General features: G+C 61.0%; 1 protein-coding gene across 1 annotated transcript; it reads right to left on the reverse strand.

Annotated features, from left to right (window-relative positions):
* Positions 1 to 2227: 2227 nt before the first annotated feature.
* On the reverse strand, positions 2228 to 12414 carry GABRD (gamma-aminobutyric acid type A receptor subunit delta). Its single transcript, XM_068986460.1, has 9 exons — positions 12350 to 12414; positions 6753 to 6865; positions 6387 to 6454; positions 6081 to 6301; positions 4937 to 5019; positions 4150 to 4287; positions 3377 to 3532; positions 2976 to 3187; positions 2228 to 2512 (listed from the first exon to the last, which is right to left on the reverse strand). The coding sequence occupies exons 1-9, from the start codon at positions 12412 to 12414 to the stop codon at positions 2228 to 2230; spliced, it is 1341 nt and encodes a 446-aa protein (XP_068842561.1).
* Between the last annotated feature and the right edge of the window lie 1815 nt (positions 12415 to 14229).

A 14229-nucleotide genomic window follows, 5' to 3' on the forward strand; every position in this document is an offset into this window, starting at 1 on the left:
TGCCCGCCAATGCTGGAGACACAGAAGATGTAGATTCAATCCCTGGCTGGGGAAGATCCCATGGAGTAGGAAATGACAACCTGCTCCAGTATTCTTGCCTGGAAAATTCCATGGACAGAGGAGCCTGGTGGGCTACAGCCCTTGGGGTCAAAAAGAAAGTCACCAGTCCCCATAGACAAGAGTCCAGGCCCCCTCCCTGCCACCCCATCCCACTCCCAGCCCGGGTGCCCCTGTAGGAAACACTGCCCCCCTGCCCGACTTGGCTCCTCTCAACTGCAAATCTCCATCCACCCCTGGCCTTCAATCTGCTCGGGTCAACAGCACCAGCACAGAACTACGTTTAAAGAGCATCAGCCCTTTCCATCCCTCTTTCCAGCCCTGTAAACACGTGGGCAGAAATAGCAGCCTGCAGGCTAGAGGGAGTGATTGCTGGCTTTGGAATCAGAAGTCTCCTGCCCGGGCGGGCCTCACTGCGTGGGTGCCCAAGGCAGTCACAAAGCCGGCTTTAAATAGCTCCTGTGGGTACGCGCAGCAGAAGAAGGGCAGCCTGGGAGTGGTGGGGACAGTGCGGAGAGGTGGCGCCGGGTAGGCAGGGTCCTGGCAGCAGAGAGGGGTTGGCTTACCAGCTTCTGGAACCAAGTAAGGACAGAAGTTTCAGAAATCTTGGACCCACCTGTGTGGCCACCAGAGGTCCCGGGGAAGGCAGGCCTTGGGGCAGGACCCTAGGTGCCAGGGGTGGAGGTACTGTGATCCAGCTCAGTAGCTTCGGGGTGCCAGCTGGGCCTGGACTTCTCACCCCCAGGCCATGCTCCACCTTCCAGGAGGAGGGTGCGGTGACCGTGCTGGGCATGCAGGCCAGAAGGTACCCATCTGGGAGGTGGAGAAAAAGGTCTCGCTGTCCTCATTCTCAGAGCTGGCCGGGTATGGCCTGCCACCCCCGCTGTCCAGAGTTGGCCCGGAGCCTGTGTGTCCAGGCTTTCCCTCCTGCTTTCTCCTGCTCCCACATGGGTCATGCTGGGGTCAGGGGGTCCCACTCACTGGCCAATCCCACCCCTGGGATGACCCTGCCCAGCCCTTCAGGCCAGTCCTTTAGAGCAGAGGCCCAGAGGGCAGCCCTTCAGGAAAGCGTCTTCAGGAGGTAAGCTATTCAAGCTGGAGGTGTGGGCCCTGGGAAGGTACAGGCCTCAGACACGGCTGCTCCTGTGGGAGCCCGCTATGGGCTCAGCTGGCCTCAGGGGTCGCTCAGCCAGCTCAACCTGCCTGTGGTGAGGGTCCCCAGCACCTGCCCCCAGAGCCTGGGGACGTGTACTGGCTGAGGGCAGGTGGCCCAGCAGGCACCCTTTCTAATTCCCACAAAGTCACCGTCACACACCCCTCAAGGTGGCTTGGAGAGCACCTCAGGCCAGTGGGGTCATGGCCTGGCTGCTACCTGATCACAGCAGGGCCCTGGGCCTGGCATTCCCGACCTTGCAGTAGACAGCTCACCCACAGCTGCCCCACGGTCGCCTCTGTTCCCTCCAATGTGACAGCCTGCTCTGCTCTCGTGTGGGAGCACCTGGAGCCCTTCTGAGAGCAGTGGCCCTGTCACCCTGAGTCCCTGGTGGCAGCAGAGGTGGGAGGGGCTGGGCATTTGTGGGGACTCGGTGGCCACTGTTGTCCCATCACCACGTTCAGAAGGCACCATGGTGGCACCTTGCCATGAGCCCCAGGGACACCTTCAGCCCCCACATCCCAACCTGGAGCCCCTCTGTCCCAAACCTGTGGAGCCCACAGTGAAGGAGGGCCGTGCAGGCCCCAGGAGAGGAGGCCACAGCCACAGTGTGAGCAATGGCCAAAGGCTCCGTTTTATTTCATGCTGGGACCCAAGGCCCGGGAATGCCCTTCCCATGGTCTCGTGAGACTTGAGCACCATCCTCACCCAGCCTCTTCCCCCTCCCTGGTCCAGACCCACAGAGCCAGTCCCTGAGTCAGGATCCTTCTCCAAATTGATGTGAAGCTTCCAGGGCCGTGCCTGCCTGGCTCCTGGGTCAGGCGTCTGGGCTGCTGGACAGGAGGTGTCTGCAGACGGGGTCCTGGCAAATGTGGGGTCAGAGCCTGGGAGCACTGAGCGAGACCGAAGCTTTCTTCTCATCTCATCTGGCCCGTAGTCCTGCCTCCTCTGAAACACTCAGAGCTGCCAAGGATTCTTCCCTCGGAGGTCCTGGGCTAGTGAAACCCACCGTGGGTCTCACATGGTATATGCGGCCCAGTAGATGACGTTGACGGCGGCAAAAGCCGCGGGGAACACAGCACGGGCATAGATGTCAATGGTGTCCGCGTCAATGGGCTTGAGAAGCCCACGGAGGCCGCCCTGCCCCCCCTGCTTCTTTGTCTCCCCTGTCTCCACCTCCACAGATCTGTAGGAGCCCATGAGGTTCCCGGGCATGCGGCATGGCCGGCGGGACACAGCCAGCTCCTGAGTAACGCCCGCAGCGGAGAGGGAGAAGAGCACGATAGCATTCTTCATGTCCATCTGCATGGGGAGGGAGCAGGCTGAGCACCAGGAAGCGGTGGGGTGGGGACCCCAACCCAGCCAGCAGGGGGGACCCAGACCCTGACAGCGAGGGCAGGAACCCAACCCAGGCAGCCGGAGGGACCCCCAACCCAGCCAGCAGGCGGGACCCAGGCCCTGACAGCGAGGGCAGAAACCCAACCCAGGCAGCCGGAGGGACCCCCAACCCAGCCAGCAGGCAGGACCCAGACCCTGACAGCGAGGGCAGGAACCCAACCCAGACAGCCAGAGGGACCCCCAACCTGGCCAGCAGGGGGGACCGCTGACCCAGCCAGCAGGGGGACCCCAACCCAACCATTGGCTCCATCCACATAGCAGGAGAGAGGGGGGCTGGGCTAAGCGCAGGACAAAATGCCCCCACCCTGCAATGCTGGCCCTTGGCAGTGCTGGGGGAGGGGCTGTCCTTTGCCCTGCCCAGCCTCACCTCAGCCCTCTGCTCCTTAACCTTGACCTTGGCCTTCTGTTTCTTCCGGTAGTCAGCGTTGAAGTGGGCAAAGGCATACTCCACCAGGGCGGCGAACACAAAGACATAGCAGATCCAGAAGTACACGTCCAACGCCTTGATGGCCGACGCCCGTGGGAGGGAGGAGCGCGCGCTGACCATCAGTGTGGTCATGGTCAGCACTGTGGTGATGCCTGGGGGCACAGAAGGTGCCGTCCCTGGAGCCCTGCCACCCCACCCAATCTGAGTGCAGGTCAGGGTCCTCTTACCAGGTCTGGCCTGGCCAGGCTCTGCCCCAGGACGTGGGCCAGTGTTCAGGACAGGTCCAGGCCCGACTCCCACCCTCCCACCTGCTCCCTTGGAGGACAGGCCAGGGCCTCTACCTAGAGACACCCTGGCGGGCACCGCAGCTTGGCTGATCCAGAAGGAGACCCAGGACATGGCGACCAGGAGGACGGACGGCATGTAGGACTGGATGATGTAGACGCCGCGGTTCCTCCGCAGGTGGAAATGCAGGCTGAGCCGGGGGAACTGGCCAGCTGCCGGAGAGCCCCCCCACACAGCATCAGCACCAGGCCTGCCACCCGCAGCAGCACCGGGAGAGGAGGGCTGGGGAAGCAGCGGGGCCACTGCCAGCCTCCGAAGGAAGGAGGGCCCTCGTCCCCACCTCCCAACAGCCTGATGGGTCAGGAAAGGGCTGGCCTTGCTGCGGGGCCAGCAGAGGAAGGAGAGGAGAGCCCAGTGTGGCTGCTGGCCCTCCAGGACCCTCCCAGGGCACGGTCCCCACCCCTTTTTCCCCACCCTCCCCGTGCACAGCTGAGCAGCAAGAAAGAGCCAGTCTGGGCTCACTGGCTCCAGTGACTGGGCACCAGGAGTGGGAAGGGGCAGGAGACGCCAGGAGACAATGTACTCCCAGGTACCCCCAACCCCCCCAGATACCCCCAAACCCTGGGAAGCAATGAAGGGCCAAGGAGCAAGATGGAGGAAACCTGACCCGGGCTTGCACTGCGACCTGTCCCGAGCAGCTAGGCCGGGTACGGCCTGCACTGACCAGCAATTTTCTAGCTGCAACCTCAGGGCCCTCAGAGCTAACTAGGGGCCCCACGGAAAGTACTAGAAAACCAGCAGCAGGGCTCACAGGAAGAGACCACATTACCCGACTTGAAATTCATTAGCTCTGTGGTGAAGCGGTAGCTGGTGATGGTGAACTGGGCCAGCTGCAGCTTGTCCAGCCCGTGGATCTGCTCCTGGTTCTCGGACCAGTAGTAGACGATGTCCTCGGATGAGTAACCGTCTGCAGGAGAGGCCACGGATGGACTGCAGGGCCTGGCACCTCCTCCCCAGCCCCTGGCTGCTCCCCTCCCCAGCCCCTGGTGGCCCCTGCAGGACTGCCCTGACTATAGCAGGGTTCGATACACAGAGACAGGGAGCAAGGAGCCCGGGGCCACACCTGGGGCCTTGGAAAGGTGGGCAAGTCCAGAGGAGCTGGCAAAAGTGCAGGCCACCCTTGCCAGGTGGCCCACAGAGTCTGCCATACTGGACAATGACATAGGTATCTGTCTTATCTGGGCTCTGGGGCCAGCTGTCACAGGCAGGGTGCTGACCCAAGGGAGGAGGGCCAGGCTGCTCCCTTCTCTTCCTTATGCTTCTGCCCCTCATCTCCACCCCACTGCCCCTCTCCCACGCCCCCGTCTCTCCCCACGCACCCCCAGGCCAGCCCACCCCTCCCCCAATACCCCTGCCCCTTTCCCCCCACCCCCAACTCCAGTGCCCCACCCCCATCCCTGTATGCACCCCACCCCATCCCCCCAGCACCCCCTGCCCACCACCCCACCCAGTCCCCTTCCACCACCTCCAGTGCCCCGCCTCCTCAGTGCCTTCTGTCCCCCACACCCCCACCCCCTGCAACTTCTCCCTCCCACCGTCAGGGCAGCCACACTCACAACTCTCCAGGTGCAGCATGCACTCCTGTTCGTCCATCGGATACTTGGCCAGGTCCATGTCGCAGGCCACCGTGGATGTGATCCTGCCCAGACAACACCAGTCTGCTGGGGTGAGGCGGGCCCAGGGCCACTGGCAGCTCCCCCACCCCCCCACGGCAGAGATGCCCCTGCATACGGCCAGTGGGACCTTGCTGTGGGGGCAGTGGCCAGGCTGCCTCTGGTTTTGTCAGCAAGCTGCTGACATCTGGGCAGAAACTGTGGCCACTTTACAGATATTTGTGGGTCTTGCTTCAGGGATCAATAATTGGATTTTATTCACCTTACTCATCCTTCAGAACACCTGTCTAAGAAGAAGGCAGGTCCACCCTGAGCATCCTCCCCCCGCCTATCACTGGGATGGCCTCAAGGTGTACCCACTGACACTGCAGCCTGGAAAAAGGCTGATTTTCCAAGAGAATTTAGGCTTTTGTGTAAATCTCCTGATTTTTAAAGTGTTGGCAATTAAGTCCACTTTTAAATGGTGTGTATCAGAAAACAAACAAATACACGTACACGTGTGTCCACAGCAGCACAGCTGTCCACTGATGGAGGAGTGGATATACAAACTGGTGTGTCCACGCAATGGAATGTGGCTCAGCCATAAAGAGTTAGGGAATTCTGATAAATGTTACAGTACAGATGAACCCCAAAAACACTATACTAAGTGGAAATAAGCAAACACGAAAGGTCACGTGGCATAGGATTAATTTTGTGTGAAATGTGCAGAATTGGCAAATCTGCGAGCTGGAAAGTAGATCGGCAGTTTCCAGAGCCAGGAGGAGGGAAGAGGGTGACTGCTCATGGGGACAGGGTCTCCTTTTGAGGGTGAAGTGTGTTAGAACTGGCTGGAGGTGGTGTTTGCACTCTGTGGGGAGTGTACTAAAATCACAGAATTGTTCACTTTTAAATGCTTGATTTGGTGTTATGTGAACTTCACCTCAATTTAAAAAGAAAAGGGCACGTGTTAGCCAAAAAGCGGCCTCTGCTGGCTGCTGGCCAGCAACCTCTGCTTCCTGCGCAGCTGCTGGTTGTTGGGGATATAAATACCACCCCGTCCCCACCAATCCCCACCCCCAGCTCCCAGCAGCGCTCGTGGGCAGCCCACCGGATGCTGTAGAGAATCACCCCATCAGGCTGCAGCCGGATGAGCTTGTTCTCCACGGTCACATCGTGGAACCAGGCGGACTTGGCGTTCACGATAAAGGTGTCCGGGAGCCACAGCTTGTCCACGAAGCGGCTGTCCAAGCCCAGGGTCTCATTGGTGTGGTTGTAGGACAGCCTGCTGTCGCGCCAGCTCTGGTGCAGGAACACGGTCATGGTGTACTCCTGGCGGCACAGAGGCCCGGCCGTCAGCCCCTCCGCTCCTGGGGGCACGCAGCCAGGGCAGGGCCGGGATGCTGACGGGACTTACCATGTTCACCTCCGAGATATGGTCAATGCTGGCCACCTCGATGGCGAGTGCCACGTTCACAGGGGGGCCTGCGAGGAAGGAGCAGGGGTGGAGGCAGGTTGGGCTGAACCCAGGCCCCAGCATCCCCGAGTACTCGGCCAGGCCAGCAAATGCCCCCAGGCAGGACAGGGAACATCTGGGGGCTTGGCAAGGGGAGGCTGTCTTGGTGCAGATCTGCCCAGGCCTGAGCACCTTCCCAACTGGCTTCCTGAGGACTGGTGCTCTGATGCACTCTTGGGGACCCAGGGTCTGCCCCAGCCCAGAGCCCAGCAGGGTTCACATCATGGCCAGACCCAGGGTCTTCCCGAGTCTGGCAGCCACTCTCACCTCCAATGCCGGGCCGAAAGTTGCGAGCGTAGCCCTCTATCAGGCCGTCCAGGTTAGGGAGCCAAGATATCTCCAGGTTGGAGCCAACATAGTCGCCAATGTCATTCATTGCCCTGGAAACGCAAGGTCCACTCCTCACAGGCAGGGCACGAGGGACAGAGCCTGTCCTGGGAAGCTAGGCCAGGAGTGGACAGGGAGAAGGCCCTCTGGGGACACAGGGAGCCTGGGAGGTGCAGGACCCGGGACTCCTTCACCTCTTCCCCCACCCCCTCACCCCAGCCCTGAGGGTGGATGCCAGGTCAGGCAGAGGCCCCAGCCTCCCTCCATAACCAGACTGCATCTCCACTTCTGGGGTTCCTCAAAAAGTTGGCCTTGGGGGATCCCACGAAAAGCACATGGCCTCTCATTCAGCTCTAAGGGCCAAGTGTCCTGTAGGAGGTGATGGGAGAAAAAAATGTGTGACCAGGAGGCTGAGGGCTTGGGAGAGGGAGAGATTCAGGGCCGGGCCAGGGCCTGTGGGGAGGCCACAGTCTGGCTTCCAGCTCTGTCCCCTCCTAGGCAGGCACCAGAAGTCCCTAAATTACCACGTGCCTCTGGGACTCAGCCTGACCCCGGAGCAGATGCGGGCCATGTCTGCTGGTTCAGGTGAACCCTACTGTCAGCCGGTGCTGGCGATATCTGTCCCTAGGGATGCCAGACAGGGACACACACACAGAGGCATCTTGTGGCCTGAACACACTGACTGCCGGATGTCGCAGGGGCTCTGCTGGCCCACCTCTCCTCTGCTCACCCATCCTCTTGGGAACAGTGCCCCCCAGATTCATATTTACCCAGAACCCCAGAATGGAACCCTAACGGGAAATAGGGACTTAACAGACGTTATTATTTATGCTAAGGTCATGCTAGACTAGGTGGGCTCTAAATCCAGGATGGATATCCTTACAAGAAGAGGAAATGGACGTCCAGGGAGAAGCCATGTGCCCACAGAGGCAGGTGTCTGAGTGATGAGGCCACAAGCCAAGGGACACGGGGGACTCCAGCATTCCCAGGGACTGGAGAGAGGCATGGACAGACCCTCCCAGCTCTGCCAACACCTTGGCTTCAGACTTCTGGCCCCAGAATTACTGGAGGATAAATTCCTGTTACATCCCCCAGCTTGCAGCCACTGTTACACCAGCCGTGGGACCCTCACACCCCCTTCTTCTTCTGGCCCACCATGGGGGAGGGGTATTTCTCCTAAACTGGACAGCCAGAAGGAGGATGGACATTTAAGAGCAACCCTTGAGTTTGCCTCTGAGTCACTTCCCTTCCCTTGAGCAGAGGAGGCCTCTTGGTTAGCTTGGCCAGAGTCTGGCCACAGACCAGGGAAGAGGGACGTGACCGGCCGGGTCTGGATGAGGGTTGCAAGGAGCCTTGAGGCTGTCCCTCCCTGTCCCCAAGTCAGGTGTGGCTGCATACCCGGGTCCCCACTCTGGGCCCTTCTGGCCACCTTGAGAAGACTCCTGGCCCCACTGGGCCCCCTCAGGGCTGCTGCCCACCCCTCCCAGCTCTGCCCTCACCCCAGCACCCCCAGGCGGCCAGTGCTTCCTGACTCTCCTCTCCCATCTCCCCTGAGAAGCCTGCTTCACCCTCCAGACCTTGCCCTCTGCCCCCCCACCCTTTCTCCAGCCCTAACTCTGACCATACCCACATCTTCAAGCTGACTCCCCCCACTTCCACTGACCCCATCCCTCTCCTGGTCCTGCTCTTGGCCCTGCAGGAAGCTGCCTGGTCACTCCTGTATTCATCCATCCTTCATCTGGCAGGCAAGACCCTCAGTTCCACCCTACTCCAGGGATGTGGCTGAGCCAGGCAAGGGCAGTGGGCCAAGCCCAGCACAGTCAGTGTCCATGAGGGGTGACAACTCGAGGGCTGTGAGTGTGAACAGAGTCACTTAAAGGTGAGGTCAGGAGTCCTCCGACTGGGGAGGCAGGGACAGCCACCTCCCACTGGCCCGCTGTGGAAAGTGACATCAGAGCCCAAAGAGAGAGAATGGGAGTCTCGGGGATGGGAAGAGGTGGGAGGCAGGTGAGGACTCCACATGGGGGGCCCTGGGAAGGGCCTGGAGGGAAGCAGGAGGCATTGGGCAGAGAGTGGAGAGGGGTGGATGGGGGTGGGGGTGGGAACTGGTACTGGTGAGGAAGGGGCTGGGGAATGTCCTGGGGATAAACTAGGGGCCCGTTGTGGAGGTGGGAGAAGCTGGGCTGGGTTGGCCAGGCCATGGAGATGGAAGGGGCCTAGTTCAGACCAACGGTAGCGGGGTGGGGTGGGTGAAGAGAGGGGCTGGGAGCAAACTCCGATGCAGTCCGTGGGGCTGAGCAATCTACTGGACCAGCCCTGAAGCCATCCACAGAGGCGGGCTCAAGAAGCCCTGGGGGCTGCCGGGGGCTTGGGAAGCACCAGGCCAGGTGCCTGTGAGGAGGCTGACCATGACAGGAGGTCCTCAGCTAGTGAGCCCTGCGAAGCCTGCCCCACCCTGCAGGCCCACGGGGTCCCTCCAGGCAAGGCTGGGTGGGGCGTGTGCACAGGGCACGTTCTTTGGTGACAAAGTAAACGACAGAATTAACTGAAGCCCTGATCCCTAGTAAAGCACAATTAAAAATGCAAATGGAGGTCACCCTGAGGGTTGGATATGAAGGGATTGAACAAGTCTTTATTTTTGGACCGGCCCAGATGCCATCTTGCGTAGCGGCTGGCCTACCTGCAGCCAGGCTGTTAGGAGACGCCATCCTTCCTGAGCTCAGGCTGGCACACAGGTGAATAAACCTGCCCTTGGCCAGGGCCCCCATATCCACTCAGGGGCACAGAGGCAAGGTCAAGGGCAGCACCCCCCTGAAGCTCACCAGAAAGTGTCAGGACCCCAGTCAGCCTCTGCCATCTCCAGGGATGAGAAGGGAGTAGGCTCCCCTGGGTCACACCTCAACTGGGATGAGGATGGCTATTTCTACAGCCATCAAGGAGTGTGGAGGCTGGTAAGGCCCGAGGGCTGTGCTACTCTGAGTCCTGGAGGACCCCGCCCACCTCCACTGGTTCAGGCAGAGTCAGTGGGGGTGGGCTGAGAACCGGCTTCACTGCGGGGAACTCTGCATGGAGTTAGAAAGCGGGTACATTGACCTTGTCCTGAGAAGGGGTCTGGCTGGCACTGGCCTAGAGCTCAGAGACAGGCCAGGCTCAAGCTCCTGAATGAAGCAGGTACGTTGAAATCACAGGCAGCTTCCACCCTGGCTACCCCTGGTGTAGCCAGGCCCCGCCCACTCCTGGCCTCACTTTCCTCTCTTCTCCCCTGAGAGAGAGCCCAGCCACACTTGCCTGTGCCCCTGGGGACTGGAAGGGAAGGTGGGCGTAGCTGAGCAAGGCGGCAAGGGCCCCCCAGGAGCCTCCCCCGTGCACACGCGAGCCCACAGATCTCTGACAGCTCTGCTTCTAGAACAGCCACCACCGTGCTGGCACCTCAGTTACCAAGGCAAACACCACGATGCTCACACGGGAGGTGAAGGTGGGCAGGAGCCGCAGGCGCAGCTTCTCCAGGGAGACGGAGGTGCCAGCAGCTGGGGAGGCCACCCACTCAGGTGTGCAGCCGGCAAGCTTGGGTGGCCGCTGTGTGAGCCGACCTTCAAACTCAGGGACGCATGGCCTTGACCTGACACACAAAGTCTGTGAGGCTCACCCCCTTCTCATCCTACCAGAAACCCTGGGATCTGGCTTAGTAGTTGCAGCAGAGAGGCCTTTCCCTCGGCCCCACAGTCCACCCCGACACTGCCCCAGTCGGGGGAGGTGATGAAGGAAGTGAGGACACTGTTCCTCTCGTTTTCGAGTGGAGGGACACAGAGCAGATGGGAAAGGAGGCCGGAATGGATGAAGGCCCCCAAAGCCTGGAGGTTCTTGTCCCAACTGGGGCCTCAGCCTTCCTGCAGGCAGACAGGTCCCCCTCACCCCACAACCTAGGATCCAGATGGGGCCAAAGTTCAGAACACTGTAGACTGGAGAAGGGTGATATGAGGCACTTATGGACTTGGTTGGGGGAAAGAGGTGTTTGGAGAATTTTCCAGCAGCAAACATGTAAATATACCCCATGAGTAGCATGAATAAAGACAAAATGAGCAGGGCAGGCTTTGCTGCCAGGTGAGTTTCGGTGTCAAACTTGGGTAAAGACTTGGTAGTTCAGAGCAGCTTGTATTTCAGAACTGGGGCTACAAGACTGAGGGCTTGAGCCAGCAGCTGACCCCTCCCCCCCAGCTCCCAGCACATCTGCCCCTGGCCACACCAGGACACTTTGTCCTTCCTGGGACCATGAAACAGAAGAAGAGAGAGAGAGGAGAACGGCCCATCGGGCTTGATAAAAACAAGGCATGGGACAAGGGCCACATCAACACTGCCTGTGACCTCAGCGGGATGTCCGCCTCTCCAGCCAGACCCAGGCCCTCCTGACTCTATGCCTACCCACCAACAAGGAAGGTGTGACCACACACACACACAGAGCCATGCTGCATGTTGACCAAGCACCTACAGCCAAAACACAGGTCAGCGTTCAACCATTTCTAGCTTTTAAAGTCTGGGCATCAGCTGGTTGACCACGAAGTCTGGAATGCTGGGGAAAGGGGTGGGGAGAGCTGGCTTTGTTCTGCTTTTTCTGCAGCCCTTGCACCCAGCTGATTTTCAAAAAGGCCCCTCAAAGTTGACCAGACTCAGTGCTCAGGACACTGGGTGACTCGGGGCCCACATTAAGTCCAGAGATGCAAAAGCCAGCAGAGATGCAAAAAGCGAGCTGGGACTGCACTGGCCCTGGTAGCCAGCGAGGGAGCCCCAGCACAAGGACCTTTCTTATTAGCCACTTCCCTCTCTAGGGCAGACAGGGCGCCTCATCCGCTCTCCTGACAGAATTAAGGAGAAATCTGCAGTCTCTCTCCTGACAGGGCCACATGGCTCCCCCACTCGCATTCTCTAGAGTTGGGTGGCATTTGAAATCGCCCCAGAAGGGAGACCCACAACCAGACCCGCCATGAGGACGCGCCTTCGTGTCCACCCCAGACTGCTGGCTGCACGGAAGCTGCTGCGGGGAGCGATGCTGTCAGGGGAAGGGGCACGACCTGCTCCCCGTGTTCTCAGGAACCCTCCTTTCTTCCATGCTGAGCGCTCAAGCCGCGCCTGGAAGGACACCAGCCAGCCAGGGACCGGCCAAGTGGCGGCCGGGGCCGAGGAACCCGAGCTCAGTAGGAGAGCCCGGCTGGGGAGGAACGGAGAGCTGCTGTGACGCCCTCGACCGGACCCGTGGCTGGGTTCAGCACCGGGACGGCGGACAGCACCGGGGCAGCCGGAACCTAGAACACGCCGCTGCCCGCGCCCAAGGGCATCGTCGCGGCGAGTTTGGAGAGAGGAGGGCCGGCGCGGGGAGACTCGTGGAGGAAGGGATGGGGGCAGACACGGTGGGAACCGGTGGGTGGGGGACAGACCGGGGCCCTGAAGACCAGGGTTCGCGCGGGGCTCCATCTCGCAGCCCGGGCGCGGCGGCGCGGGACCCGCACCGAGGGCGGCTGCAGGGCGGACCGGCTCTCGCTCACCTGGCGCCTCGGTGCTGCGCGCAGAGCAGCAGGAGCGGGGGCAGCAGCCAGGCCAGCTCGTCCATGGCCTCGGCCGGCGGTGAGCTGGGCCGGGGGCGGCGCCGGGGTCCGGCGGTCGCGGGCGCTCGGAAGTTGCTTCGCCGGCTGCCGCGGCGGCGGCACAGGCGGGTGGAGCGGGAGGGCGCGCGGCGCGGGAGCGAGGGCGGACGGAGCGCGGAGCCCGGAGCCGCCCCGCCCCGAACCGGGCCGCGCCCCCCGCGCCGGCCGCCCCGCCCCCCAACTCGGGCCGCCCCGCCTGCCGCGCCCCGCCCCCTCTGCCAGCCCCTCCCCGAGGGCCGCGGTCCCCCGGGGGTCTGGCACTGCCCTTGTCGACCACAAACGGTTCTTCCGCGCGTCTGTCCGGAGGCGACCCAGGCGAAAGACCCGCGTGGACGCGACCTCCCGCTGCCGGCCAGATGCCTGAGGACCGACGGGCGCGGCAGGACCTCCGCCCTGGGAAAAGTTGGAGGTCGGCTATTTGTTGGGTCACGGCCCCCGGGAGCAGGTTCGGGGTGACGAGAGTTCCAGCGCCTCAGAAGCCTTCACCTTCCACCGGACGAGATACCTCCCCCCAACACCCGCAGCTCCTTCCAAAACCCTCAGGCCTGCGCCTTGCCCACCTACGCTGGTTGCGCGGTGAGCGGGGCGGCAGTGGCCGTGCTCCGCTCTGCTGCCGGCGGGTCTGCAGTCAGAACCCCGCGCTGGTCGCCGGACGCAAGGACTTCTCCGCCTGGCTTGGCCAAGCTCCACCACACCTGCCGACATGCCGTCTGAGGGCAAGCCGAAAGCCCGGCTCTGACGAGATGACGGCCCCATCCCACCCCACCCCATCCCCCACCCCCACCCCCACGGACCTGCTGAGAAGGCCAAGGCCTCGAATTCTCTAGGATGCCTCTTCTCAACATAAAGCTCTGCAGTTTTCCCCCAAAGCTGACCACAGACTTTAACGGTTTGGTCTCGTCCCTTACCTTCTGGGCTGGATATCATCTGACAACCGGAAGTGGGCGTCTCGTTCAGTTCAGTCACTCAGTCGTGTCCGACTCTTTGCGACCCCGTGGACTAAAGCACTGTCCGTCAACAACTTCTCTGTCCATCACCAACTCCCGAAGCTTGCTCAGACTCATGTCCATCGAGTCGGTGATGCCGTCCAACCACCTCATCTTAAAACTGGGCAAACTGGTCTGGCAGTGGGTTGGGTCCTGTGGGTGACTGTGGACACTTGGCCTGAGTGGGGGCAGAGTGGGGGGAGGTAGAAAGGGCTTCATTGTTGGGAATTTCCAGTCCTGAGGGCCACAGATCAAAGCTGAGACCCACTCACCTTTCTTTCTTAAAGGCACCCAGACCTAAGACAGGCAGGCAGGTCCCAGCATAAATGCCTCTCCCCGCCCCCCAACCCTGCCTCTTGGGAGGATCTTCTGGGACCTGGAAGTGCTGCCCTACTGTGCCTGTTATGGTGTCCTGGGTGCTTCTCTGGACACATTCCCACATGTCCTCCCACAGGCTTGATGGAAAGTTGAGAAATTAATCCAAGAGAAAGTGTGGAGAGCGGATCCTTTTCCTTATTCCTACTCTGGATAGAGATCTTGTCTGTCTGCTTCTTCAAAGAAGCTCTTGGGTCTAACAGCCTCTGTTATGATAAGTGCTTAATAACTGTGGGAAAATTTAGGCTCAGAGTCAAAGACAGCCAGCACAGGGGGTGTGGTCAGACCTGCTCAGGGCTGCTCGGGGCTGCACAGCGCCAAGTTCTGGTCTTCGTGCTGGTCCAGGCTCTGGCTCTTGTGCTTGGCTCCCTGTCACACTCTCTTCTTTTTTTTTTAAATTGGAAGATAATCACTCTACAA

This window comes from Capricornis sumatraensis, chromosome 14 (genome assembly GCF_032405125.1).
Source record: "Capricornis sumatraensis isolate serow.1 chromosome 14, serow.2, whole genome shotgun sequence".
NCBI lineage: Eukaryota > Metazoa > Chordata > Mammalia > Artiodactyla > Bovidae > Capricornis > Capricornis sumatraensis.

Coding starts and splice junctions, on each gene's coding strand:
- GABRD (XM_068986460.1), bottom strand. CDS start 12,414: ATGGACGAGCTGGCCTGGCTGCTGCCCCCGCTCCTGCTGCTCTGCGCG. Junction 6,302..6,386: donor ATATCTCGGAGGTGAACATG/GTAAGTCCCGTC, acceptor CTGTGCCGCCAG/GAGTACACCATGACCGTGTT. Junction 3,188..3,376: donor GCCCGCCAGGGTGTCTCTAG/GTAGAGGCCCTG, acceptor CTGTGCCCCCAG/GCATCACCACAGTGCTGACC.